Raw genomic sequence first — 26966 nt, 5'->3', positions numbered from 1 at the left:
AACTAAATCACAGTTATTCATTCCTTGAGGAAGTCACTGCCAAATTTTCTGAGGAGGGCCTAGAATCCCAGCGAGTGGCATGATAGGTAAGGCAGGCTGTTACAGTAAGCTGAATAAATTGTAAGGCAAGATAGAATGAGAGTCTGGTAGTCCTATCTATTTGCAACACAGTACAGACAATTTGATTACTACACTTCCACAGCCTGCTTGTTCTCGTGAATAAAACCTAAAGGTAAAGGTAAAGGTACCCCTGCCCGTACGGGCCAGTCTTGACAGACTCTGGGGTTGTGCGCCCATCTCACTTAAGAGGCCAGGGGCCAGCACTGTCCGGAGACACTTCCGGGTCACGTGGCCAGCGTGACATCGCTGCTCTGGCCAGAGCCAGAGCCGCACACGGAAACGCCGTTTACCTTCCCGCTGGTAAGCGGTCCCTATTTATCTACTTGCACCCGGAGGTGCTTTCGAACTGCTAGGTTGGCAGGCGCTGGGACCGAGCAGCGGGAGCGCACCCCGCCGCAGGGATTCGAACCGCCGACCTTTCGATCGGCAAGCCCTAGGCGCTGAGGCTTTAACCCACAGCGCCACCTGCGTCCCTTGAATAAAACCTACTCTTGCTTAAAATATTAGTGTTCTTATTTTATCCCTTTCACATCAACATTTAAATTTGTATAGACTTCATTGACTGAACAAGCCTTTTTATTATTAGTGCACTTGTAATAGCTGCAGAGAAGCTAAATTTGTATTTCAATCAAATAATTTTATCCTCTTAAAAAATTGGCCATAAAATAGCTACTATTATCTATATTTGTTGTTTAAAAGTGGAATAATGTTTATTACGTAGTCAGAGACCCTGTTATTTTTTAAATTTTGTTACAAAAGTAAGCAATTGTGTTATTTTTACATCTGACACTATTGAAATTTTTTTTGTTTACTAGGTAAATTGGACTCCAAAGATTAATAGAGAACAGTTGGTTAATGGCTTATTACCTGATGTGAAGGTACCAACATCTGTAAATGATGTGCACTATTATGTAGTTTCATACCATGATGGGCATGTATCTTTGGAAAGTGCATTCACAATAAGGTTTGTATATTTTCCTCAGTTGTAGTCCTGTTACGAAGTTTGCTCAGTGGCTGTTTCTGTTGGTTACAGCATACAAAAACATGTTTGCTGTTATTGGTAACAACTTTTAAGTATGTAAATATCAGTATACAATCAAGCATATATTAGACATTAAGAGCTTCAAAGGCAGTGCACTGCAAAAGCATAGCCTGCAGATGCACAAAACAGCCAGTTCTAAAATAAGTCATTATAATGATGTTGCTCATGATACTCACACTCTTGAGTGCTGTGATACATGGAATAACCTTAGTGCTGTGTGAAGTATATATACAGAAGAATCATAGGAATACATGGAATATATTTCTTAAAATGCACTTTTGCTAAATAAATATTTGATCTGCGCGTGCGCGCGCACACACACACACATATATATATATATATGATGTGTGTTTATAGTTGGGAAATTAGCTCTAAAGCATATATAGCTGTAAAACATAATAAGACATCTAAGAACCCAGCTAATGTCACCTTGTTGGATAATAAAGGACAGTGAGGAAGTGTTTAACATAACTCTCACCTTGAGGGGAGGGGAGTGATATGGAGGAGAGAGGCCACTGAAATCTGAAGGCTTGCTGGCCTGTTTCCTTGATGCCCAGACAGCCTCCTGTCTTTAAAGTGCTCTGCACTCCTTTCAGGCTCTGCAGCTACAAGTCCACTTCCAGACAAAAAGGGGGGGGGGGGGAGAGGGAACTCAGCAAATCAGAGGAAAGTGGAGATGACAGCAGGCGTATCTCAACAGGCAGGGCATTCTACAAATGAGCTGCCCACTTCCATATTGCTGCATAGCGAATCTTCTCAAGCAAGTTGATAGCAAGAAGGGCTTCCCCTAATGAGTTTAATGTTGAAACAGGAGGAGACACACTTTCAACTAAAGTCCTAAGTTACGTAGGGCTTTATAGGTGTCATTGCCAGCACATTGAATTAAACCCGGTATCATATTGGCAACCAATTAACTCTCAGGATCATGCAATCTTGATAGTGCAGATTGTTAGGTAGCCTAGCCTATCTGAAGCTTCTAAAGCAGCTTCAGGATCTGCCATAGTTTTATAGTAATCCAACTGGAAGATTACCAGTGCATATGAGTTACTGTGACAATGCTACTCCTGTCCACAGACTGCCACAGCTAACCAAAGAAATTCCCTGTAACTCCAGTCACTTGAGCCCCCAGCAACTATGTTTTATCTAGGAGCATCCCCAGACTACATGGCTGTTCTGTCAAATGGAATGCAACTCCACCGGCCATTTACATCTTAAGAAATTGTATCTTGAAAGAATTATAGCACTTTTTCTGTTTTACTTAGAAGTACAAATCTGTTAAGCTATCAGTATTTGTTTCTGTAGACCACTTGCTGATGAGCCAAAACATATTAAATGCAAATTAAAAGGATCTAATACAATACAAATGGGTGAAAAACTACAAGAAGAAATTGGTAAGTACTTTACTTTTTTTCTTTTATTCTGACACAAATGTAGGTGTGATGCAGTGGTACCTATTTATCTACTTACACTGGCATGCTTTCAAACTGCTAGGTTGGCAGGAGCAGGAACAGAGCAACAGGAGCTCACTCCATCACAGGGATTCAAACCACTGATCTTCTCATCAGCAAGCCCAAGAGGCTCAGTGGTTTAGACCACAGCGCCACCCGCATCCTGGCGGGAAGGTAAACGGCGTTTCTGTGGTCTCCGGTTTCTGTCACGGTGTTCTGTTGCACCAGAAGCAGTTTAGTCATGACCCGGAAAGCTGTCTGTGGACAAATGCCAGCTCACTCAGCCTGAAAGCGAGCGCCGCATCCCCACAGTTGCCTTTGACTGGACTTAACCATCCAGGGGTCCTTTACCTTTTACCTTTAGGTGTGATGGCATACTGTGTTCTTGTAGCAAGCTACATCAATATCATGCTCAGCAAGTGTGACAAGTGGCAGTCTTGTTGCCTCCCTTGCCTTACTCATCAGTGTTTCAGCAGACAACAGTGTCTCATGACATATATATATATATATATATATATATATATATATATTGTGTACAAGTTGCATTTGTGCAAAAGGCAGTACTTGCTGTTGCTTATATAAGATGACTGATCCACACTGGTGCATATTGTGACTCCGAGTACTCATTATCTTGGGTTACAACTTTAATCTCCTGTGCTAGTCATCCTGGCTCAGGTGGAACTACTGCCACCTAGTGCTTAAGGCAGAAACTTGTCACCTCAAGGAAATTTTAACTGGTGATGTTATTGGAAGGGTTTTCAGTTTCAAGTTCCTACCTTGTTCAAAGCAGCAGCACTGGAGATCTCTCCTGCCATCTGCACTTTATGCATTAAGGCCTGCATTCAGCCTCATTTCTGGAGATCCTGGAGTACCTGCCACCAGATTGGGATTGGGATTTGGCACCGCCCTAGTGGTTAATAGGCAACATTGCAAGCTTTTTAAAAAAATTAAAAATCAAATAGGAAACTACAGTCTTAAAGCCTCCCTGCTCCTTCTTCAGCTTTTTACTTTCCCTCACAGGAAATAGTTGTTTCTTCCCGAGACTCCTGGTGTTCTTCTTTCAAGCTGCCTTTAGTCACACTATCCTCTGTATTTCACCCGCTCTAAACTTTTGCTAAGGACAGCTAAAGCTTTCCAAACTGAAAAACTCCCAGTTTCACCATGTTTATGGAGATCAGAACCAGCTGCAATTAATGCACATTCTAGCTGGCTTTACCACTTGTCTTTCCTTTACTGCGTTTATTTCCGGTGTATTTATTCCTGGTGTGTGTGTTTAAATTGTGATTTTCTTTGGCATTACTCTTATTGTGATCCTCTGAGAAATTAATTATATATTAATTTACCCCAAATTAATCTTCCCCATAACTTGATCTTCTAAGGAATTCATTGTAATTTGATTATCCCTAATCAATTTCCCCATCATTCAGTCCTGAGCTAGTAAACCAATGAAACCCTGTCAGTTAATTGGATTCCCTCCCTTTCTTTCCTCTACAATCAATTTCAAGTACAATAAATGAGACCTTGCTGCTTAGCTCCATGTAACTTAGCCCAGAGCTTGGCCCACAGGCTGCTGCTTTCCATATCATCCAAAGCCTGGATAGGAAAAGAGGCACTGGTGCACTAGTATATACAGCCATGCCCACCAATTTGCCTACCTACTCTTTTGCCTGCCATATTGGGGATTCCAGACATGAGTTCTGCTCTGCTTTGTTGTTTGGCCATTGATCACGTCAATTGGTAACGTCATTTTCGGTGGCCATATTTGGAGATTTGTTTACCATCTGGCAGCTGTCTTGAGAGGGACAACCTGGACTGGGTTTCAGGAGGAACACTTCTGCTTGCCATCTTCAGAGCATTGTTTACTTCCAATAACCTTCTTTAGAATTCTAAAATAAAATATAAATAATAACAGATGGTTTCTAATTCTTCTGGGTTTTTTTCCCCCCTTAAAGAGGTAATGATTACAGATCAACATGGAAATCACATTCAAAACCTGACATCAACTTGTTTGGATTCCTTGAAAATAGACGGTAGTGGTCTGGATAAATCAGAATTGAGAAGTGTTTGGCAGGTATTTCTTAACACCATGTTATGTAGGATTTGCATCAGTGAAATTCATCTTATTTGGGGGGAAGGAACTTGTGCCTCTATCCCTGGCACAGCTTAATAACATTCATACAACTGATAAGAGGCAAAGGGGAGTTACTGCTTTCAAGCTTGTAAAGATTCTTCAAATCTTTTATTTACTTCTGTTTTCATGGCAAGTAAATAGTCACCTTTGTGGTGCTATTATTTTTGCTAGTTGGGTCTTTATTCAGAACTCAAATAGTACAAAGCTTTCATAAACTTTCTGGAATGTTGTTACCTTGAGTTGAATTCATTTACTGTTTTCTCAACTCATATTGGTTGACATGGGATATATCTAACTAAGGATAAAGATGGATCCACTTTGATTTATTATGCCATTTAAGTGTACCATATATTATGTTGCAGCATAATATAGATTCTTCACATAATATAGAAAGTGTGCAGACTCCTAGAGAGACAATCACAGCCGCACCCAGGTCAATCCTCTGCAGGCTACACTGAGTTGAGTTGAGCTGTGGTTTGGCTTTGCATGTCTGTTGAATCCAGGCTCATTGTTTAGCTCTCTCCAGACTAAACATGAGCAGCAACTGAGGTTCTATGTCTTAGGGCTCGTGGTTTGGGTGGGATAGCTAAGCCAGAACCCCAGGTTCAAGCAACATGCTCAGTCAGAGCGTGGGAGCCTGCACACTCAGATGTATGCTCCCTCCTTTGCATCCCCATTATGCTGCTCAGTGGAGCTCTTCTGGGTAGTGCAGGGCCTTTTCCTGTCTGGCCTGAAGGAGGTAGCAGAACTGGTGGTAGTTTGCTGTAACTTGTTTGCTGTAGCTTTTTGAGGATGGAATTGCTTGCATCCACCTTTACTCAGCTGTTACAGCAGATGCATTTCAAGGGGTGTCCAGAACACTGTCTAGTCCTGCTGTGTTGGATGAGTGTCAGTTGGTAAGGCTTGAGCAGGTGGACAAGGTGTTTAAATTGCAGAGTTGTAAGAGCAGAAAATAATCAAAACCCCATATGCCATAAATAAAAGCATGTCTATCATTCCACTTTTATAATCAAATAACTTTATGAGATCCTATTGGTTTTTTAAATGTTGTTATGTGTTTCTTTATAGGCAGATACACAAACTATTTGTGTCACAGGAATCAGGTTTAAACCAGGTCCTCCTGGAACCAAAGAACTGTGTTTTGCTTGGCGTGAATTTTCTCATTTCTTGAGACTAAATTTAATTGCAGGACCTCCAGCTAAATTGGTGCTTGTGGACTGGACAGAGTTGGAAAACGTAAGTCTGCATCATGTAATACCAGCAATAGTATCCATACCTTTGGGAAATAGAGAGAGGAGAGGCATGAACATAACGTTACAGCGTTTCGCTGATATTAAATACTTCTGAAACTTTAACATGGTCTCTGGTGTGAAAGGAGACATTGAAACAAAAAGAGTAACTTGTATGAAAATAACGTTTCTGACTGGAGTTTCTCATAATTGGCTCTTCTTCATAAGTAAGCGATTGATGAAATGGCTTCTGATCACTGTATGTTTTGCAGCTAAATTGCATTACACACTTAAAATGTCTCATTCCTTATATACCAAACCAATCACTGCAGCTTGCAGGAGGGGGCTTCCTTCAGATACCATCTTAATAGAAGGGGACATTCCACACAATGTGATAATTGGGCCTTTAGTGGGGCAGCACTTACCTCTTGAAATTCCATCCCGTTACATATTAGACAGGAATCTGTTGAAGATTTTCCTCTTTTAACAATCTTCCTGAGTAGAGATTTTTATCCCTGTTGGATTCTGTATTGCATTTGAAATGTTTTACACACAAACACAGACACACACACACACACATTTAAAATACTTTTATATATTAATCTATTCTATATGTATGTTTTTACTGTATTGTTAAATCACTTTGAAATGCTTCATAAATAAAATAAATAAATAATACTACAGGTTTAAATAGCAATAATTTTTGAACTGCTTCTAGCCTGTGTCAGTGATTAATGGCAAAGAACTACAGAAGCCACTTATAGTCCAGCTGTGTGATCAGTGGAATAACCCATCTTCTGAACCTGATGTCAAAATCAACCTTTTAAAGGCTGGGAACTTAAAGGTAATTGCCTTTTAATTCATACATCTCACTGGAATATATCATTGTGCAACACACCCAAAATAAAATTGTTAAAATGCATTCATCTGCATAGTGTCAGCACTTTATATGAGGACAAGTCCTTACCTCAGGAATCTTACAGTCTAAAATGTGACATAGAGGAGATATCCAGAGGCACTGAAAAATAGGGTAAGAACGTAGTAATTGTTGCATTAGATATTTATTCTAAATTACAATAGGGTGTAGAAACTGAGGCTTGTGCTAAAAGCCCTGTGGAATAGGTGGGTCCTGGGGGATTTGGAATAAGTGAGCAAGAAGTGCGTATTTATAAAATACACCTGAGTTTTTTTAAATGCTTAGATTCCTAGCATATGTGATTGGACAATACCATTTAAAAACACATAATATATTTGGATAGATAGATAACAATTTGAAAATTATCATGTTATACTGTTTTAGGGATTGAAATAAAACCCTTAGTGTATTGCTCTATGCCAGATAATCTTGGGAATTGAGTGACTACAAGCTGGCTGCTAGGTTGACATGTAGTTGACAGTCCATTGGCCATGTCTGACCCACCAGTTGTCTGTCTGATGATTACAACTTCTCTTTAGCTGGAGCCACACACCAGTCTGACTCCAGGAAAAAGAGAGTAATAGCTGAAATATAGGGGTTTGCTGCTTAATGATTCTTTTAAGTTTCCCGTGGTAAATAACATTGTAACATAGAAGTGGCATCCCTAATTCTTAAGTGTTTGCTGTATGCTGGGAGGGTAAAGCATCTTAACTATGGAAATACATGGAAAACTGAAATAGAAAATTTGCTGATTTGTAATAGTTAAATCATTATCAGTGCTTCTTGGTCATTCATTAATGGGGAGAAAATCAATTTTCTTGTCAGATTATTCCTTCAACCCAGCAGCATAAAACAGATGAAAATGGCAGAGCAAATTTCGGAGTTCTTAGAATTCATGCTCCTTGGTAAGTGATTGAAAACTCTTACATTCATCAGAAAATGTTTGGAATCGTTTCCAGGCCCAATTCAGAGCGTTGGTTTTCTCCCCATATGAACCAACCCAGACCCTCTGATTATCATCAGAGGCCCTGCTTCCTGGGGCCCTTCTCCACAAGAGATCTGAAGGGTGGCAACATGAGAATGGGCCTTTTCTGTGGCGACCCCATTTGTGGAATGCTGTCCCAAGGGAGGCTTGCCTGGCACCTTCATTACATATCATTAGGCACCAGGCAAAAATGTTCCTCTTCAACCACGCCTTTGGCTGTTAGTCAATCTATGACCTTTTAAATGTGTGGTGGAGGGGGTGTTATTGTTTCTTTGCTATTTTGTCATGTGTTTCTTTGTTGAAACCTGCCTTGGGATCTTCGCCTAAAGGGAGGTAAAGGTAAAGGGACCCTGACAGTTAGGTCCAGTCACTTACAACTCTGGGGTTGCGGCACTCATCTTGCTTTATTGGCCGAGGGAGCCAGCGTACAGCTTCCAGGTCATGTGGCCAGCATGACTAAGCCACTTCTGGTGAATCAGAGCAGCGCACGGAAACGCTGTTTACCTTCCCGCTGGAGCGGTACCTATTTATCTACTTGCACTTTGATGTGCTTTCGAACTGCTAGGTTGGCAGGAGCAGGGACCAAGCAACGGGAGCTCACCCTGTTGCAGGGATTCAAACCGCCAACCTTCTGATCGGCGAGCCCTAGGCTCTGTGGTTTAGACCACAGTGCCACCCGCATCCCTTTAAAGGGAGGTACATAAATTTAATAAATTATTATTATTATAAAAATCAGATACCCTTAAAAGCCTGAAAGAACAGTGCCTGATCCTTCTCACTATTCTAATAAGTAGCAGCAACAGCTCTGCAGCTCTGCTCCACCTTGCGAGCCATTCTAAAAAAAAAAGTTAAAGGTGATGCAGCATGGCTTGTGAGGAAAAACTGAAGATTTGTGCACCTCAGATATGCTTCCCAGCAGTCACCAGTCTAACCTTGAAGGCACCCAGAAAAGGACGTCCAGTGAAAATTTTAATTAACAGGAAGGTTCATCAAAGAAAAATTCTTTCAAATGCCTCAAGTCTCAAGCCAATTTAGGGTTTTATTGGCTAAGCTAAGCACCTTGAATTGAGTAAATATGTTTTGACCCGGACATAATGCATGTTTAGCTATCGGTTCCAGTTAAAAGTGTGATGATTGCATTCTGTACCAGTTGCAGTTTTCAGACAGTCTTCAAGTGCCTCTTCACTCTCCATGAAGAAATAGCCTTCTCCTACACCCAACTCTATCATTGGAGGCAAAGGTGCCCTTCGCAACTAAGAGTCCCTTTCACCAGCTTAGGCTGGTGTGGCTATTTCTGAATTACTGCAATGTGCTCTGTGTGGGGCTACCCTTGAGGTCTTACTATTTTATTTATTAAATTTCTGTATCTCCCTTCATCTGAAGATCACAGAGCAGTGTATAATATAAAAACATAAAAATACTTACCATAATAACAAACAAAAAACAATACCCCCCAAAAAAACACACAGTTTAAAAGGCCATAGTTTGTTTAATTATCCAGCGGCCTAGGAGAAGATAATGTTTTTGCCTGGCACGTAAAGATACGCAACGAGGGTGCCATTATCTGAATTGAGTTTCAAATATTTTCCCCTCTTAAAACCCATTACTGACTCTAGGCACTTGTTCAAAATGTACATGGCTACACCTAGATCCAATGAAAATGAAAAGTGTAATCCACATATTTATAGCATTCAGTTCTAAAACTGTGAACAACCTCTCCCATTGGCTTCATACAGATGTAGTGGAAAATCTATACTTTTTTAATGTTTGTTGAAACTTTTTGGACAAAGAGGTATATTGGAGTTTAACCACGATTTTATTTTGCAGGGGAGAGCATACAATGCAATTTAAAGCCACATACAACAAGAACACACTAAACTGTCCAGTAATAAGATTAAATGTTCAGCCTGACCCCGAGAGGCCTGTACGTTTGAATGTCAAGTATGACACGAATGCTACCCTTGTAGCTGGAAACACCTTTCCTGGTGAGTTTTTGTTTGTGACATTTTAATCTAACCATATGTAAAGTCTTCACCATTTTTAGTTTCGTAACCTTAGTTATATATAGCTTGGGGAAGTATAACATTCATGTATAAAATGGGTTTAGAACTCAGTTTGTGAAGACCTGTCTACAAATTCAGCATGGCCCTTGCCTAAGTTGCTGTGATGTTACACTTTCATAATTATTTAATTGCTGAAGCATTTATGTGGAGCACTAAGATCGTTGGTTTATAAGTGAACACCCTAGCAGTCGTTAGTAACATTTTCAGGAAATGGATCTAAGCGTCTTGCAGGTTCCCACTTGCATGCTTGTCTTGGAAAGAGCTGGAATTCAGTGGTAGAGTACATGCATTGCATGCAGAATGTTCAGCCCCTGGCTCCTCTAAGTTTTGCTGAGAAAGACAGCCGTCTGGAATCTGAGCCTCTGTCAGTCAGTGTAAGACAGTACTGAGCTAGGTGGGACAAGTGATCTGGCTTGGTATAAGATAGCTTCCTAATATTTCAGAACATTTTAATTTTGAAATGTAAAACAGAACTTTAGCGAGAAAGATTCATAAGCTTTTTTCTCCCCACAGATTTCATTATTAGTGTTATTTCTGAAGCTGATAACATTATTAAAAATATAAGCCCAGGAATAATTTATATGAAAATGTGGGAAGGTAGTAGAACTGTACCACAAAATGTAAGTAAAATTCTCTACCTTTTAGCTACTGAACCAGGTTCAAGGTCTTGCTGTTGACATTTAAAGCCCCAAGCAACTTTCAAAGACTTGATATGATTACCCAAGCTTTCCTGGACTCCTAATTTTTAAATTATCCTTTCATGCACTGCTCATTTTAATCTATCTATACATATTATTATGTTTTTACTTTATTATTTAAAAGTCTTGTTTGAATAATGTTGCATTTTTACATGAATTGTTATTGATTTTTTAAAATCTGATTATATATTATGTAAACGGCTTAGTTTTTTTATAGATATACAGTGCATATTTTATAAAGAACTGTTAATATATGAAAGAGTGGAGCAAATGGCTTACACAAGAGCCACATTGGTGCTGTTTTAAATAGTTATACATGGCAGCTATTTAAACTCAGCATATGGGGATTGGATATCTCCCCTATGTCACTGAAGAGATTTAAGAATCAAAGCATATGGTAATACAGTGAACCATTCCACTTGAATTGATCTTCCATGTATTATTAACCACATAATGGTAGCAAGTTTATGCTGCTCCAACATGTCAACCATATCATGTCAGCCAATCTTGTTGTTTGGAGGGCTTAAGGTGAACTTGACTTCTATTCCTTTTGTTAGGCTGTGGGGTTTAATCCAGAGTGGTGTTAAGTAGCAAGTCCTGTCAGTGCAAGGATTTCAGTTTGCATGACAGAACTTCCTCAGGGCAGGGCAGATTTGGAGAGAGCACAGACCACATGCAGGGCAAGTAAAGGCGTCCCATTGTAAAAGCTGAAATCCCTGTGCTGATGGGATGTATCAATTTGAATACCACCTATGATCTATTGAAAGTGTGTTTTTGATAGTAAAAGGACCAAATGGCAGAAATCAATTAATTTCATAGTACAGTAGAAGGAGAGTGAAGGATTGAGGGAACCCACACAATAACATCTTTACTTAGTTAATGAAGTGCCTTTCTTTAAAGCCCAGTTCAATTTATTCTGCTTGTCTGTTCATATTTAACAAAGTTATATTTAAAATTATACATATATGATCCCTTGTAATTTCTTTTTAAGGTTACAACGTATGTCTGTACCAAAACAAATGATGACGACAGTAGCTTTTTTTACTTCAGGTAAATAAATTTGGTAGGGCTCTAAATGGTTTTGTCATACCTTAGAAGAAGCAAAATGTCAAAGGTTAATACTGTAGTTACTTTATCACTGAAGGCAGTGTAGTAGCTGTGTAGAAATAATCTTTTAAAATGTGTTTACTGGGACAGGATTTGTTCTATATACAGTGTAAAAATTTCCTGCGTATTCAGGGTTATGTAAACAGTGACATTTCAACTACAGTGGTACCTCGAGTTACAATCGTCTCAGGTTACAAAGGCTTCAGGTTACAAACTCCGCTAAACCTGGAAGAGTTACCTTGAGTTAAGAACTTTGCCCCAGGATGAGAACGGAAATTGTGTGCCGGCAGCGCAGTGGCAGCAAGAGGCCCCATTAGCGAAATCACACCTCTAGTTAAGAACAGTTTCAGGTTGAGAACGGACCTCCAGAATGAATTAAGTTTGTAACTAGAGGTACCACTGTACTAAGTATCCATTGGTAGCTGGCAGTTGTCACTTAACTAGTTGCATAAGACTGGTCTGGGAAAAGCTGGGGGTTTTAAAAACTGAGTTAGATTGCAAAATTTCACTTCTGATTGGCTTTCTGGGTAGAAATTCTTTGTTACTCATTGGGTAGGGCAAGTGTTCTGATGGGGGTGTAGAATTTTGAGCCACTCAAATCTAATTGGTTGAAGGGTGGGCTGGCTAGAATTTTGACTGTCCAGGGAAAAAGCATAACTGTCTGAGGCTGCTGGCCAGAAGAGGAAAGGAAGAAGGAAGTCTGGAGTTGAAGCAGGTGGAAGCCAGGCAAGTGACTATTGAATATATTGTTAGGAAGAGGCTTGGAAATACAGTCTTTCCCCAAAAGAGCTAAATTAAGTCAAAGATTGAAAGAGAGGCCATCAAAGGCCAGTAAGCAAGAGTGGAGCAAGGAGCTACTGGAACCAGCCAGAGAGAGAACTGCCTGAAAGCCTGGCTTAGAGAAAACCAGCAGAAGTCCTCTATACCTGATGGTGAAACTGACTGATATGGGGAGAAATGACTAAATGTAATTGGTATATGAGTTTGATAGGTAAAGGAACTAAGTTTTTACAAGCCAGTCTTATGTAAGCTTCTGTATTAGCAAGTAACTGCCATTTATAATAAGAGAAACCCTATAAAAGCAAATATAAGCCTTAAAGAAACGGTAACCAATTTAAGTACAGTATAGTATTCGCCTTCAATCAATCTCTTTATTCTGTGAACTGCCCTATACCTGAGGGTCTCAAGACAGTTCACAGAATATAAATTCAATAATAATAATTTATTGTTATAGTCAGAATTTACCTTGCTTTTCTTTATAGTTACCGTATTTTTCGCCCCATAGGACGCACTTTTTCCCCTCCAAAAATGAAGGGAAAATGTGTGTGCGTCCTATGGGGCGAATGCAGGCTTTCGCTGAAGCCTGGAGAGCGAGAGGCATCGGTGCGCACCGACCCCTCTCGCTCTCCAGGCTTCAGGAAGCTATCCGCAAGCCTTGCAAGCCCTGCAGGAGTTCCCACGGGCTCACAAGGCTTGCGGGCAGCAGCCTGCCGCCCGAAGCAGGGAGGTCCCGCCGAGCGCGCGAGGCTTGGGGCGGTAGCCTGCCGCCCGAAGCACGGAGAGCCCTCCAGAGGACTCCCCGTGCTTCGGGCAAGTGTCCACAAGCCTTGCGCGCCCGGCAGGAGGTCCCTCGGAGCGCACGAGGCTTGGGGCGGCAGCCTGCCGCCCGAAGCACGAGGAGCCCTCCGGAGGGCTCCCCTTGCTTCTGCCGGGTGTCCGCAAGGCTTGGGGCAGCAGCCGCGGCTGGGGGGGGAATAAATTTTTTTATTCATTCCCCCCCAAAAAAAAACCCCGAGGTGCGTCCTATGGGCCGGTGCGCTCTATAGGATGAAAAATACGGTAATAATAAAGGACAACAAAGTGAATCTACTGGTTTGTACCTTGTCTAAGGCTACTGTGTTATAAATTAAGGTTTTTGTAAATGTCATAGTAAAGATATAGGGGGCAACAGCTACAAGATTTGAAATATAAGCACAAAGGTGGGAATAAATTAGGAACCCCTTCACACCACCAGCGAATAAGCAGTTGTAAATAGAAGCTGGTTTTCCACATGTAAAATGGGGCAGCTCTCCACAGTAGCAGATACCTTACTAAGCTAATGATTATTTGAATTTTTTTACTGCACTGTTTAGTTTTCAAAATAGAACGTTCATCTATCGCAAAGAACAAAATAAGGGCTAACTATTAAAATATTGCAAAGAGGTTGAAGCCGAATGCAACCAGAATGAGGTTGTGTTGATAAAAAATGTCAAATCCAGAATGTAGGGATTCTTTCAACTTAGCTCTCTGCTGAATGCCTGTGTTAAGCATATCACTAATCCAGAATGTTTGCTTGCAAGGTAGAGTTTGATTTAAAGGAGACTAATTAAGTTGTTGGAGAAAACATTGAGGGGGTTGCATGCGTTTAACTAAGATAATTTTTGTTGCAGCATATGACAAAGCAACTACATTTATAGTCTGTATTTGTAGTCTTCAAATACAGTGGTACCTCTGGTTGCGAACGGGATCCGTTCCGTAGGCCCGTTCACAACATGAAAAGAACACAGCTCGCAGCAGCACGTCTGCGCATGCGCGGGTTGTGATTCGCCGCTTCTGCGCATGCATGTGACGTCATTTTGCATGTCTGCGCATGCGCGAGCGGCAAAACCCAGAAGTAACCCTTTCCAGTGCTTCCGGGTCGCCACGGGACATAACATGAAAGAACGTAACATGAAGCGGATGCAACATGAGTTATGACTGTATAGGAATTAATTTTTTGCATATTAGTAATTAGAATAAGATATATGAGGGGGAAATATATTACTTAGAAGAAACTTTGGCTTAGATTCAGGTGTCTTTTCTTCAACAAGATCTACTTGCATTGAAAGAATGAAACATTTGGTTCGGCTCATAAAATGTATCCTCATTTAATAGAGAGGTGGGTTTGTGTTAGAAAATATAAATATTGAAAGTTTTACTTTGTTACTAAAATCCTGATATTGCAATTTAGGCAAAAAATGGTTCCAGAGAAAGTGGGCACCTACAGCATCCAGTTTGCATTTGCCATTGACAAAATAAACATTCTTAACAGCGAACAGGTTTGCTTTTGAAATAACAGTTATAAAATAAAATGCTGTAATTTGCTGCAGACATTTTTCTTATTTTATCTCGTAAGATTTGAATGAGTTACAAGCTAATTTATGTTGATGTTTTGAATAACCTGTTCAACCTTTACTACTTTCTTAGAAATAAAAAGGCCTTTCCCTGAAGTATTTCCTTCTCTTGCATGAACCTACCCATCCATTAAAATCATTAAAATGTCATACAACAATAAAATAATAGAATACAGAACAAATGGCCAACACTGAGTCAAGCCAATTCTCTAAAAACAGTTGGTGAAACAAACATTTTTAACAGGTGACAAAATATCAGAAGTCTAGGTACTTGTCTGTTTTCAAAGGAGCAGAGTGTTCCAAAGAGCTAGTGCTATTCATAAGTCTATTCATAAGGAACTCATCTATCCACTTAAAATGATAGTCCCTAAATAACCACTCATATGTAAACAAATTTGACAGAACTTAAAGGGACATATTTTTTTCCTGCTCCCCCCCCCCCCAATTTCCTGCTCAAATATATACACACGGAGATCCCTCTTTCTCCATTTGGAGGCACCCAGAAAGAAACAGTCTAAACACTGCTGCCCCCCAGAAATCATGCTGCCGTGCAAGGGACCCTAAGGGTCATCTAGTTCAATGCCCTGCAGTTCAGGAATCCTGTCCACAGCCATCCCTGGTTGGACCCGAACCACCAACCTTCTGGTTAACAGCCAGACACACTGACCCGTAGCACCACCTGAGATGGATGCCGACAACAGAAGAATTGCTCCACTTCCCCATTTTTAAAACTTGCTCTCTGACACTACTGTTTTCTCTGTTGCTGGATTTACTAGATTGATGCTGCTTTTAATTTGCTTTTGATTTCCATGTTGTACTTTATATTTTGGAGGGTTTTAAAAAATGCACCACCTAGAGAACTATCTATAATGGGCATTCTATAGTGGAATTCTCCCATACTAGCTCAGTGTCTGTGCTTGACTAGATCAAGCCCAATTTTTTCAATGCATGAGGCAAGTCCTGATTCAAAAGTACCTGGCCTTCCTCTGTATGTTTTTGCTCTACCCCTGTCATATGGTAGTACAGCATTTTAGGAAATACTTGTGACAACAGCAGCTACTTCTTTTCCACAATTCTTTGTTGTGCAGTTCATGTAAAGGTCCACAGGGATGGGCTAATTAGTAGCATTAATACTTCCTCGAATGCATTATATAAAGCTGCAATGAATAGGCACAAATCCAGAAATAGATGTAGTTTGGCCCAACTCATACAAGTTTTGAAGTGTGATTTCCACTTTTGTGTAGTCGGGGCCTTCAGTGATAGCAGTGTAGGAGCTATCCAGTGGCTGTCAGTTGCAGTTGTTAAAACTACAGCATGGGCCCAGCTGTATGGAAGCAAAACACACAAGAAGAATACATATGAATTGGAAACTTAGTATTCTACAATTAAGATTGTTTCTATTCTTGATTTGCCTTAAAAGACATGCTTCCGTACTTGTTGACCGCCTTTAAGACTGTGAACTGAGTATTGTGATGATCTTTTCCTCAGATTGTTTTTGAAGTGGAGCCTAATGAACCAACACAGCTGATGCCAAGAATTTTGCCAAATACTCCTACCGTTTCTAATGCTCAGAGTGTTGGCAGTCGGACCCTTGTCAAAGACTTGACTCTCGTTATTATGGTAATTAAGTAGGATTGTATGTAATAAAATGACTTAAAATGGAATGGATTTCACTTTTTAAGAAAGGTATATTGAAGCTGGATAAAATAGACATTGGTTCTCTTGTTTCCTGCTTTACAATCAATATTTTGAAAAAAGTGGATTTTAAGTTCCATCTGATTGTTTGGCCATATAGCTATAGAGAGAGGCTTAAAGGGCCTCAATTGGTCCCTGGGCCTGAGGGCCACCCCACATGTAAACAGTTGTATTTTATTTATCATTTCCATTAAGGTTAGCAGCCTGTTACTTGTATTTTGTTTTAGGAAAAACCTTAAATTTTATCCTGGGTTATTCCAGCAATTGCTCTTTATAAGATTCTGTCTAATTAAATTGTAAGGTGGAAGTTTAATCTTCTGGGCTTTAGTCTTTGTGATTAGGCGTGCTGAGACTGAAAAACCTGGAATTTATTCCACTTGAATAATTTTTTTGTTCTATTGAAAAGATCTTGGGTGGTTTTCAACTAAGTTTTACCTGGAGTAGATCCATTAAAATTAATGAACATGACTTCGTTAGGTTTATTAATTTACCTTGTGGGATCCCGGGGCCAATGGTGTGGGCTGTTCCTCAGCACATGATCGCAGGCAGGAGTGATTTGATTGATTTCAGTGAGTCTACTTTGAGTAAAACTAAGTTGAAATGCCCAACTGCAGTTTGAGCTCAGGACAGTGCAGTTTGCAGGAAACAGGGCTGTAAACTTCCGAAGCGTTCTGGAAACAAAAAGGGCACACAAACAAAATATATGCACATACTCCAACCTCAAAATACATGTTATGGGCAGGTTACACAACTCTAATATCTTCTTAATTTTAAGGATGAATATAAAAACTGCACTGGCAATGACTTGGATGGGAAAATCGTAGCTAAAATTCGAAGTTCAACTGATAAAGTTAAGGACATCCCCCTGTTTCAGGGTAAAACAGATACAGTTGAGTTTCCATTTCACAGAGGAATTGTTGAAATTGAGGTGAGTCTTCTAAACATAATTGTAATGTAAGTTTAGAGGTAATATTCCTAAAACCGAAAGCAGCCATGTATTCTCTTGCACATGTGTCACTTTTCCTTACATTTTTCCTTTAGTTTTTCCTGTGTTTTAAGAAACTTTAGATACTAATGGGCATGATCCAGAGAAAATAAGTAAATTTATAGCACAGTCCTATATCTATATGTACCAAAATTCTTACAGAGTTCAACAGTGCTTACTCCCAGGAAAAGGTTATAGGATGGCAGATTTAAGTCCTGTTTATTACATTCGAAGAATTAAACCTATAAAGCTTATTGAAATCAATGGTTTCTTTCAATCATGTTCAGTATTTACAAACTGGCACCCATTATATTTTAGTGCTTATTGATGAGAAGTGATTCTTTTTTTTCTTATGACAAGCTCTGATCCCTTGGGATCTACTGTCTGCTTCCATGGTAATAGCAGTAACTTTAACTCCACATTGGGAGTTGAATGTTTTGTTTTACTACATATTATTCATTTCGGTTCTCTCCATGCTGCCTTTTGTACTATTTTCAAGTATAGAATAATGAATAAAAGCTTACCAAGAGAGTATACAAGGTATAGATATATTTCTAAATTGAAGCTTCGTTTTATGTCTTACGTTACAAAGTAAGCTAGATCAATGGTACATATAACCTTTTAACCTTGAAAAAATACTTTTTGCTAAAAATGTTCTGTTAGTTTATGTCAGAATTAATATGGAATAAAAGTATAGCTAATTTTTGCACAAATATTTTTATATACAGCAATCTGAAATCAATGGTAAAAATATATGTCTGTTTTTCTTCAGGATCTTGTGCTGGCAGAAAATAGTCCAGGGAGAGATAGTACTGAATATATTCTTGTATTTGAGCCAGATATACCCATTTTGAATCGACGTTTGGAACCTTATTGTCTCCCTTTTATGTTTTATGATGGTGAGCTTAAAATGTTTCTATTTTTTACTTTCTAAAATGTAATGTGTATTTTCTATAAAGCTTTAAATCTTTTTTTCTTACATTCTTTCAATTGTCAATGCAACATTTCATTTTGTACTTGGTCTTTTCCCAAAATACCCACAAAGTAGAATGGATTAAATTGCAAATTTTTTTTTGTTTAGGTTATAAGAAACAACAGCAGATGGCCACTCTTTCAAAAGAGAGAGACAAGCTTTCTAAGTCAATAACTGCATATAGAGATACATTTGACACCAGAAATCAGCTTCTAACTGAACTGAAGCGTAAGTAACATACAAATACTGTTTTCATTTGAATGTATTTTTCATTGTTACAGACCAAGAGTTGCTAGCCTTTAGCACTTCAGTTGCTGCTGAATTACAACTCCTGTCAGTCCCTGCTAGCTTTACCAATGGTGAGGGATGATAAGAATTATAGTTTAGCAGCATCTGCAGGGCCACAGATTAGTAAAGTTGTCATGTATTTTTATATGTGCAACTCCTTTTCAATAGTGCTTAAGTATAGTTTTGGATTGTGCAAATTAGAATAGGCCCAGATATCAAGACTTTTTGAATACATCTCTTGTTTTCTGATCAGTCATCTAATGTCGCAATGACATCAGGTGGTTGACATTGTCACAGGTGAGGGGAGATTGTCAGGCGTGTTGTGATGCAAGCTCTGCTAGCTTTGCAAGCTCTGCACTTGGTGTTTAGGAAACAATGAGCACAAGATTTGGTCTGAGCTATGATGTAATGGTTCACAATATACAGCCACTCCCTGTGAGTAATTTCTTCATCCAGTAGTATACACAGCTATTTGGTGTGAATTGAGCTGTACACATAGATCTCATTCCCACATTACCTTTAATCACAGTTGAAATAAACTATGCTTTAATGTGAATGAGCGGAATGCTGGTGCACAACGCTACTGAGATCACAGATGCTTTGCACCTGCCCTGCTCCTGTTGCAGCCATGCTACCAGAAACAAGCCACAGTCTGGTCTGCTTGTTGTCAAAATCTAGACTCATGCCCTGTTTGTCTTATTGACTTCCTCTTGTGATTTGTTTGGAGAGATAGGAACTATGAGTCCCAGTTCAGATGACAAGATGAACCAGACTATGGCCTATTTCCTGGTAACACAGTAGGAACAACGCAGGAGCAAACCATCTCCGATTTCAGCATCCTGCATCAACCAGCATGCTGCTACTTCACATTAAACCAAGAGTGACTTTAGTATGTGGTACATGGACCAGACCATAGTGTGCTGAGAGCTGATTTTGTGACTGCAGCCGATGATAAAAGAACACAGCTGCAATCATGGAGATCATTCTGATTGCTCACTGTATGTATTGCTGATCTTTCTTTCTGTGGCCACGTATTCTTGTGCAGACATTCAGAAGAGTGATTTGACCCCAGAATCATTTGATAATTCTTAGCTGAGTGCGTAAACTATCACCACTGAAAGTATTAAGCTTGAGATGGTATCAGACATTTGTCTGTGCTTGCTCTGATTTATTATTATTATTATTATTATTATTATTATTATTATTATTTTGCACATGTGAATCAACAGTTGATGTTAATTCGGTGGACGATGAGACCAATGGCGTGGGTGGTTCCTCACCACATGACAGCGTTAAGCATGCTGTGTGAACTTAACCTCAGACCAGCCTTAACTAATTTTTACTACTTCAACACATTGTTTCAGGTCAAGTTCAGGAGGCTGAAACAAGAGAGGCCCAACTGAAGGATAAACTGAAAAGACTTCGGATTGATATACCGCAGACTAACGCTGTATGTCCTTTTTCATTTTCTTTCATTTTTATCCATCAAGATATCTAACAAAATCCTAGTGAGGACAAGCAGAGTATGACTTCAGGAAAGGCTTACACAAAAGTATCTATAGCATACAGTTCTTAGCCTCATGCCTAGATAGATGACCCGACAAATTTCTCGCAAGGTTTAGATAGAAGCAAGACTTACAGTTTCATTAATACTTTTGTTTCCACTTAAGGTTTCTTTTTCTCAAGATTGTCACAGCCATTGTTAAAACTTTTCCCAGCCCCCATTTTCAGTCTTCTCCTGTCCTTATCAAGTGTATAAAGGGGCAACATGGTCTCTCACTCACTGATGCCCATTTTATTACAATCTGCCAATCGTATGGAACTATCTTGAAATTGTATCTTCATGGTGACTACTTGGTATGGCTCTCTGTTTTTATGTAGTGACTCACCTCTGGGATTGGGGTATCAGTTCATGTCACCACCAGTGCTATTTTTCTAGAAAAAGAAATGCCAGAACTCACCATGAACGCCTCCCTTGTTCTAATATAATGGCAATGGAACCCACCTGAGAGGTGCTGGAACTGAGTCCCAACAAATTCCGGCTGGGGAAAAAACCCTGGTCACTACAAATTATAAGACTGTTTTGTGAGAACATGGAGACACAGTGCATATCAGGAACTGAGCCATGCTGTATCTCACCACATGAAGAAACTACAACCCAGGTGCAATTTCAGGTGACCTCACATGAAGTGATCCTGAATTTGAGAGAGAGCACATACTCATTGTTCAGGAAAAGTAGAATGTAAATTGCCTGTCTTAGGAGCCCATTAGTTAGCAGTCTGCCAGCTGATAGCCAGGTAACTTTCAGATTCTGCTATTTGGTTCAAATGAGCAGTGTTTTGAAGCAAAGCTTCTAATCTGCATCTACAGTGTAATCTTGTGCATATCTACTCAGAAGTCAGTTCCATTGACTACAGGTAGGTAGCCATGTTGGTCTGCTGTAGTCGAAACAAAATAAAAAAATTCCTTCCAGTAGCACCTTAGAGACCAACTAAATTTTTTATTGGTATGAGCTTTCATGTGCATGCACTCTTCTTCAGATACCATTGGCTACAGTTTGGCCTACTCCCATGTAAGTGTGCATAAAGTTGCAATGTCAAACTATTTTCAGTTGGATACAGCTTTTTACATCAAGCACAGAAAAATCCTAACTTCATCTTGAGATGTTTAAGAGTGATAAATTCACTTTCTTACTTAAAATTCTAATCAGAAAACGAATAGGTTATATCCAATTGGTGCACCTTCACTGATCCAGGTGAATCTTCTGTTATTGGAACATTGATCAAGGGGACTTTAGGGAGGAGGGGAAATTGCTGAAGATCACATTTATGTCTGTTCTTTGACAGAAGGCTCTGCTTAAATCAAAGAGCTCTCTGTAAGTGGAGGGATACCAGCTGGATACAATGCAAAGTACTATATTTACCTTACTTGAATGTAATCTGCCATCAAATCTAATTTGGACCTTGATTTTCAAAACCTTGAAACCAAAAAAGTATTTGCTGGTGAATGTAAATGCACCATCAAATCCAATGTGCACCCTAATTTTCACGGTGTAATTTGGCCAAAAAAGGTGTGCATTACATTCGAGTAAATATGGTATTTAATAATGTTTCATATGCAAATAATCTACTCTGGTCATGTTTGGATATAAAACTAAACCATGAAGAATAGTTTGTTTAACCATACTTGTCACACAACTCGAGCTCTTTTGCTTTACGACTCCCTTAGTTCATACAGACTAGAGCCGCTAGCTCAACATTACATCAAAATCAGTTCTTGTGATTTATTTTACTTGATGGTGCATACCTTCAGTAAAGAATTTATCTTAATTTTCAGCAGCACTTTGTTTCTTCTCTACTAAAAGAGAAAATCTCTGAGCGGGAAGGAATAATGAAACAACCTAGAAGAACATGCACATGTTCCGATTATCCCAAAGACAAAGATGTTTTGGGCAAGGTGAGTTTTGTCTTAATTCTTTATAAGATAATCTATTTAAAAAAAAAAAAAAAAAACCTAGTCCTATAGGATACCATATGCTGTTCTCTCTTTTCATTACATATGAAATGGTGGTATGAAGATAAGATAGTGGGTAAGAAAAATTAAAAATAAGAAAAATATTTGTTCTTAGGATGTTCTGTAGTACTTTCCCCACATTTTCCCCTATCATTATCTTTATTATGTATACTAGCAGTATGCAATATAACATAATAGTGTGAGCTACATGTTTTTCTCTTTTTACAATGGACCCAGCACTGAATAATTTTTATCTATCTATATATAGTTTCTCTATTTCAGATAGGACTAGGTCTTTTACATAGCCAAGTAATCCAATGGTTGAATCTACTGGTAGTTTGTATCCCATTATTTCTTCAGTTTTGTTTAGTATACTTGTCAAAAAGGGTCATTTTAGGGCAAGACCAAAAAATAGGACCTATGTCATATTTTTGTAATTTTTTTTTTATTTTTTTTTTTTTACAATATTGCCAGCAGTAGAGAACTGTAATTGGGGCCTGTCTGTTATAGCAGATGAGATTGGAAAAGGTGAATAAAACTTCCATAAGGGCACTTGTTAATATTACCCCAGGAAGCCAGTAACACTGCAAAGGAACCATCTCGTTTCTTCCTTAACCATCTCGTTTCTTCCTTTCTTCCTGTCATGTCATACTGATGGATAGTGCTTTCATAACTGTGTCTTTGTGCACAGCTACTTCCATGTCCAGCTTCTTGTCTCACCTTTCCTGGCTACAACAAAATTATTCAAAAAGCGGTATCTGTGATTTCCTGTAGGCTTGAAGCCTTGCAAAAATAGCAATGTCTTGACTTTCTAACTAGACTGAGGGCACAGGGAATCTATATTTTTCCTCCCATCAGGGGAAAAAACCTCATCCTTTCAAATTCATTATTTTATTTTGTCAGATTTCACACTTAGCACAAATTGAAGATAATGAAGCAGCAAAGGTTATTTCTTGGCATTTGGCAAGTGACATGGACTGTGTAGTCACTTTGACTACTGCTGCAGCTCGTCGTATCTTTGATGAAACCAAAGGTCAGCAGCAGGTGTTGCCTCTTGATTCTATTTATAGGAGGAGTCTTCCAGACTGGAACAGGTAAGGTTTCTGTATTCTTTCCTAATCTAAATAATGCTTGGTATTCAAATTTTCAGAGTTCTTAATCTTTTCAGATTTTTTAAGCAATAGAGTATGGTTGGGAAATCAAATTCTGTGCCTGCTTTATAGATTGACGGCCCATTCATTTTGTGTCTGTTGCATCCATAAAACCCTGATGATGACTTGTTTGTTTTGTCCATTTGTTTGTCATGTTAAATCTTTTTCTTCCCCTTCTTATGGTTCTGGTTCATACGATTTCCATTGTACAGTCGAACCTTTGAACAGCTTAGTTCTCAAATGTTTTGGCTCCTGATCGCCGCAAACCCAGAAGTGAGTGTTCTGGTTTGCAAACTATTTTTGGAAGCTGAACGTCCAACAGGGCTTCCGTGGCTTCTGATTGGCTGCAGGAGCTTCCTGCAGCCAATCAGAAGCCGTGCTTTGGTTTCTGAACATTTTGGAAGTCAAACAGACTTCTGGAATGGATTCCGTTCGACTTCCAAGGTACGACTGTAATCCTAATTGCTTATGGAAATACCAACATCCACCAGCATAATGTCTAAACAGCAAGTCTGAAATCCTAACCCCACATACCTGGAAGTAAGTCCCACTGAATTCAGTGTGATTTGCTTCTGAGTAGATGTGGTTAGGATTGTGCTGTAAATATTGCTTAACTTTTATTTGGTGAAGGGTTGCATTTAATGGTTGCCTAAGCAGAAGGCAACTCATGCAACAAATCTTTCTCCTCTTCCTATGCAGCTCACTGCTGAAGCAAGATCCCTTTGCTCAATTCTGGGCACTTCCCCTGTATGACACAGCCCCCACTGTTCAGCCCATCCACACCAAAGGTTTGAGGGTTGCTGGAGGAGGAAGGGATGAGAAAGATTGGTTGCATGGACTGCCTTTCACTCATGCTGCCAATATCAATGCCAAAAGAAAATAACTTATTTGACTTATTTCTAACCAGGCCTTTACCTCACTTACAAAATGGAAGAAATACTTTCAAGGCTATAGGAAATCCTGTGTTTGCCAGGAACTTGCTAACATTTCCGGAGCACACAGAGAATTGCCAGACAGGTAAACATCATGGGAACAGCAAAACTACACACACACACTATAATCTTCTCAAGTTTCCTCTCTGAAAAAGTGTTCATTCAAACTCATGAGAGCTGGAGTAGAATGAGTAATTAGAAGGTATCATTAACAGAATGATCAACCATAAACTGAATGATCCCTAATGATGATTTTATTTTAAGCAGGGTTTAAAAACACATTCTAGCCTTTGCACCTTGCTTTTTATTAAAGAATTGGAGAGTAATGGACTTCCACAAATTCTTCCCAGTAGTGAACTCCCCCCGCCCCCAACTAAAAAATACTAGGGCATGATTAGAAATTTTTAAAAACTTTATGTTGTTTAATAGGGTTTTAGAGGAGTACTCAACCAAGCACTTCCACTTTCACAAGGTATTTGGGTTACGGCCCCTAAATCTATTCTGGGGGTTTCTCCAATGCTCTGGGACAGATTTGGGAAGGGTAAACAAGACACCAAGAGACAGAAGTTCTGTTGCGCAAGTAGAAATCCTTGGGCAAGCAACAGCACTTCATCGGATATTGGCCGTAGGCTACAAGTTTATCCACACTTACCTGGGAGTAAGCCCCCTTGAACTCAGTGAGACTTAGTTCTTAGTTGCACATTAAGAAGCTACCAAAAGAAATAAATACCGTATTTTTCGCTCTATAGGGCGCACTGGCCCATAGGACGCACCTCGTTTTTGGGGGGGAAATGAATAAAAAAAATATATTCCCCCCCCCCCAGCCGCGGAGCTGGGGCGGGGGAAGCCTGAGCTTTCCCCGACCCCAGCCCCAGAACAGGCTGCTATCCGCAAGCCTTGTGAGCCCGGCGGCAACTCCCGCCGGGCGCGCAAGGCTTGCAGCCACCTGCGCGAAGCACAGGGCGTCCTCCGGAGGGCGCCCCATGCTCCGCGCTGCAGGCTGCCGCCCGCAAGCCTTGCACACCTGGGGGGAGTTCCCCCGGGCACTGCAGGCTTGTGGACACCTGCGCGACGCACGGAGCGTCCTCCGGAGGGCGCCCCGTGCTTCGGGCTGCAGGCTGCCGCCAGCAAGCCTTGCGAGCCCGCGGGAACTCCCACTTGGTGCGCAAGGCTTGCGGATAGCTTCTTGAAGCCTGGAGAGCGAGAGGGATCGGTGCACACCGACGCCTCTCGCTCTCCAGGCTTCAGCGAAAGCCTGCATTCGCCCCATAGGACGCACACACATTTCCCCTTCATTTTTGGAGGGGAAAAGTGCATCCTATAGGGCGAAAAATACGGTAATCAATTATTTAATAAAACATTTGCTCTCCAAATGTTAGTTGACAGATTCATACTTCCTAGCCACATGACTATCAGAGGTAACATTTCAACATAATTCCAGCTGAGATTTTATAGCTGGAATTTAGTAGCAAGACTGAATAAAAAAATCCTGCCCTCCTGCAAGAGCACCACATTCACTTGATTCCAGCTTTCCACTAAAAATCATTCTAATGATCTGAAAAGTGTTCAGATTTATGTCTGCTTTCCAAAACTACAGCCATCATGAATATCCCTCCTTTCTTTGAATTTCTTCTTTAAGAAATTTGGAGAGCAAGACAATTAAAAATTCATCTCCTCTTGCAAGAGTAATTTCCCCAAATATCTGGCCACATTATTTAACTGACACTAAAGTATTAGACAAAATTAAATGGTCCTTTCTGTATCAAACTGAAGATTTTCAATGTCAATTCCATTTTTAAGACATGGATCAAACCTTTTTCATCCACATCAATTGATACTATCATTGTTATATTCTGTTTTGAAACCATGTACATGGTATGTTATGCTTGTTACTTTTGACTTGTATTATACTAGTTGTTGGGAGTCAGAAGTGGGGAGAGTGCTATTGCGCTCATGCTCCTTGCAGGCTTTCCATTGGCATCTGGTTGGCCACTGTGAGAACAGGGTGCTGGACTAGATGGGCCTTTGGTCTGATCCAGAAGGGCTCTTATAGTAGCAGTAGTTCTCCATCTACTGTAGCATTTCAGAGTTCCACTGAACTATGTCAAAATATCAGCGCTGTGTTCTTATAATGGGTAGATGATAAAGGAAACAGTAGTTTGTATAGAGGTTGGAATTCTAAACATTAAAGTCTCATTATTTCATTTACCTTTCTAGTGTTTGGGATGCTTTTAGGAGATGCCATTATTATTGACAATTTGGATGCTGCCAATCATTACAGAAAAGAGGTGCGTATTGCCACTTTAAATGTTTCTGTTTTGTACATACATGAGAAAGGCAGAGGCAGAATAGAATTCAGCCGTGCTTCTATGATACTTGCAACATATACAAGTTTCAAACACCTCAGGGCTTGCCCCGTTTTCTGAAGTTCCTTATGTTGTTTTGGGGTTCACTTCAGTGTGTCAGTGTTGTTAAAATTATGTGTTGCATGTCACAGACTTGCTACATATTTATTAATGAATATTAAACCTATCTGTA

At 39.8% G+C, this 26966-nt stretch overlaps 1 protein-coding gene across 1 annotated transcript in view; it reads left to right on the top strand.

Moving 5' to 3' along the window:
* Positions 1-26966, top strand: part of SMCHD1 (structural maintenance of chromosomes flexible hinge domain containing 1) — a 67271-nt gene that overhangs the window by 36104 nt on the left and 4201 nt on the right. Inside the window, exons 26-44 of the mRNA XM_079982604.1 lie at positions 936-1084; positions 2465-2553; positions 4563-4681; positions 5810-5977; positions 6689-6814; positions 7712-7791; positions 9699-9856; positions 10448-10554; positions 11624-11682; positions 14729-14816; positions 16380-16511; positions 17362-17514; positions 18344-18470; positions 18653-18772; positions 20197-20282; positions 22169-22288; positions 23249-23439; positions 24404-24513; positions 26646-26716. Of these exons, the coding sequence (XP_079838730.1) occupies positions 936-1084; positions 2465-2553; positions 4563-4681; positions 5810-5977; positions 6689-6814; positions 7712-7791; positions 9699-9856; positions 10448-10554; positions 11624-11682; positions 14729-14816; positions 16380-16511; positions 17362-17514; positions 18344-18470; positions 18653-18772; positions 20197-20282; positions 22169-22288; positions 23249-23439; positions 24404-24513; positions 26646-26716 (2253 nt within the window). The remainder of the gene's footprint in view (positions 1-935; positions 1085-2464; positions 2554-4562; positions 4682-5809; positions 5978-6688; positions 6815-7711; positions 7792-9698; positions 9857-10447; positions 10555-11623; positions 11683-14728; positions 14817-16379; positions 16512-17361; positions 17515-18343; positions 18471-18652; positions 18773-20196; positions 20283-22168; positions 22289-23248; positions 23440-24403; positions 24514-26645; positions 26717-26966) is intronic.

The sequence above is a fragment of the Podarcis cretensis genome, assembly GCF_951804945.1.
Source record: "Podarcis cretensis genome assembly, chromosome: 7".
Taxonomy (NCBI): Eukaryota; Metazoa; Chordata; class Lepidosauria; order Squamata; family Lacertidae; genus Podarcis; species Podarcis cretensis.
This window is presented reverse-complemented; position numbering and strand designations above follow the sequence as displayed.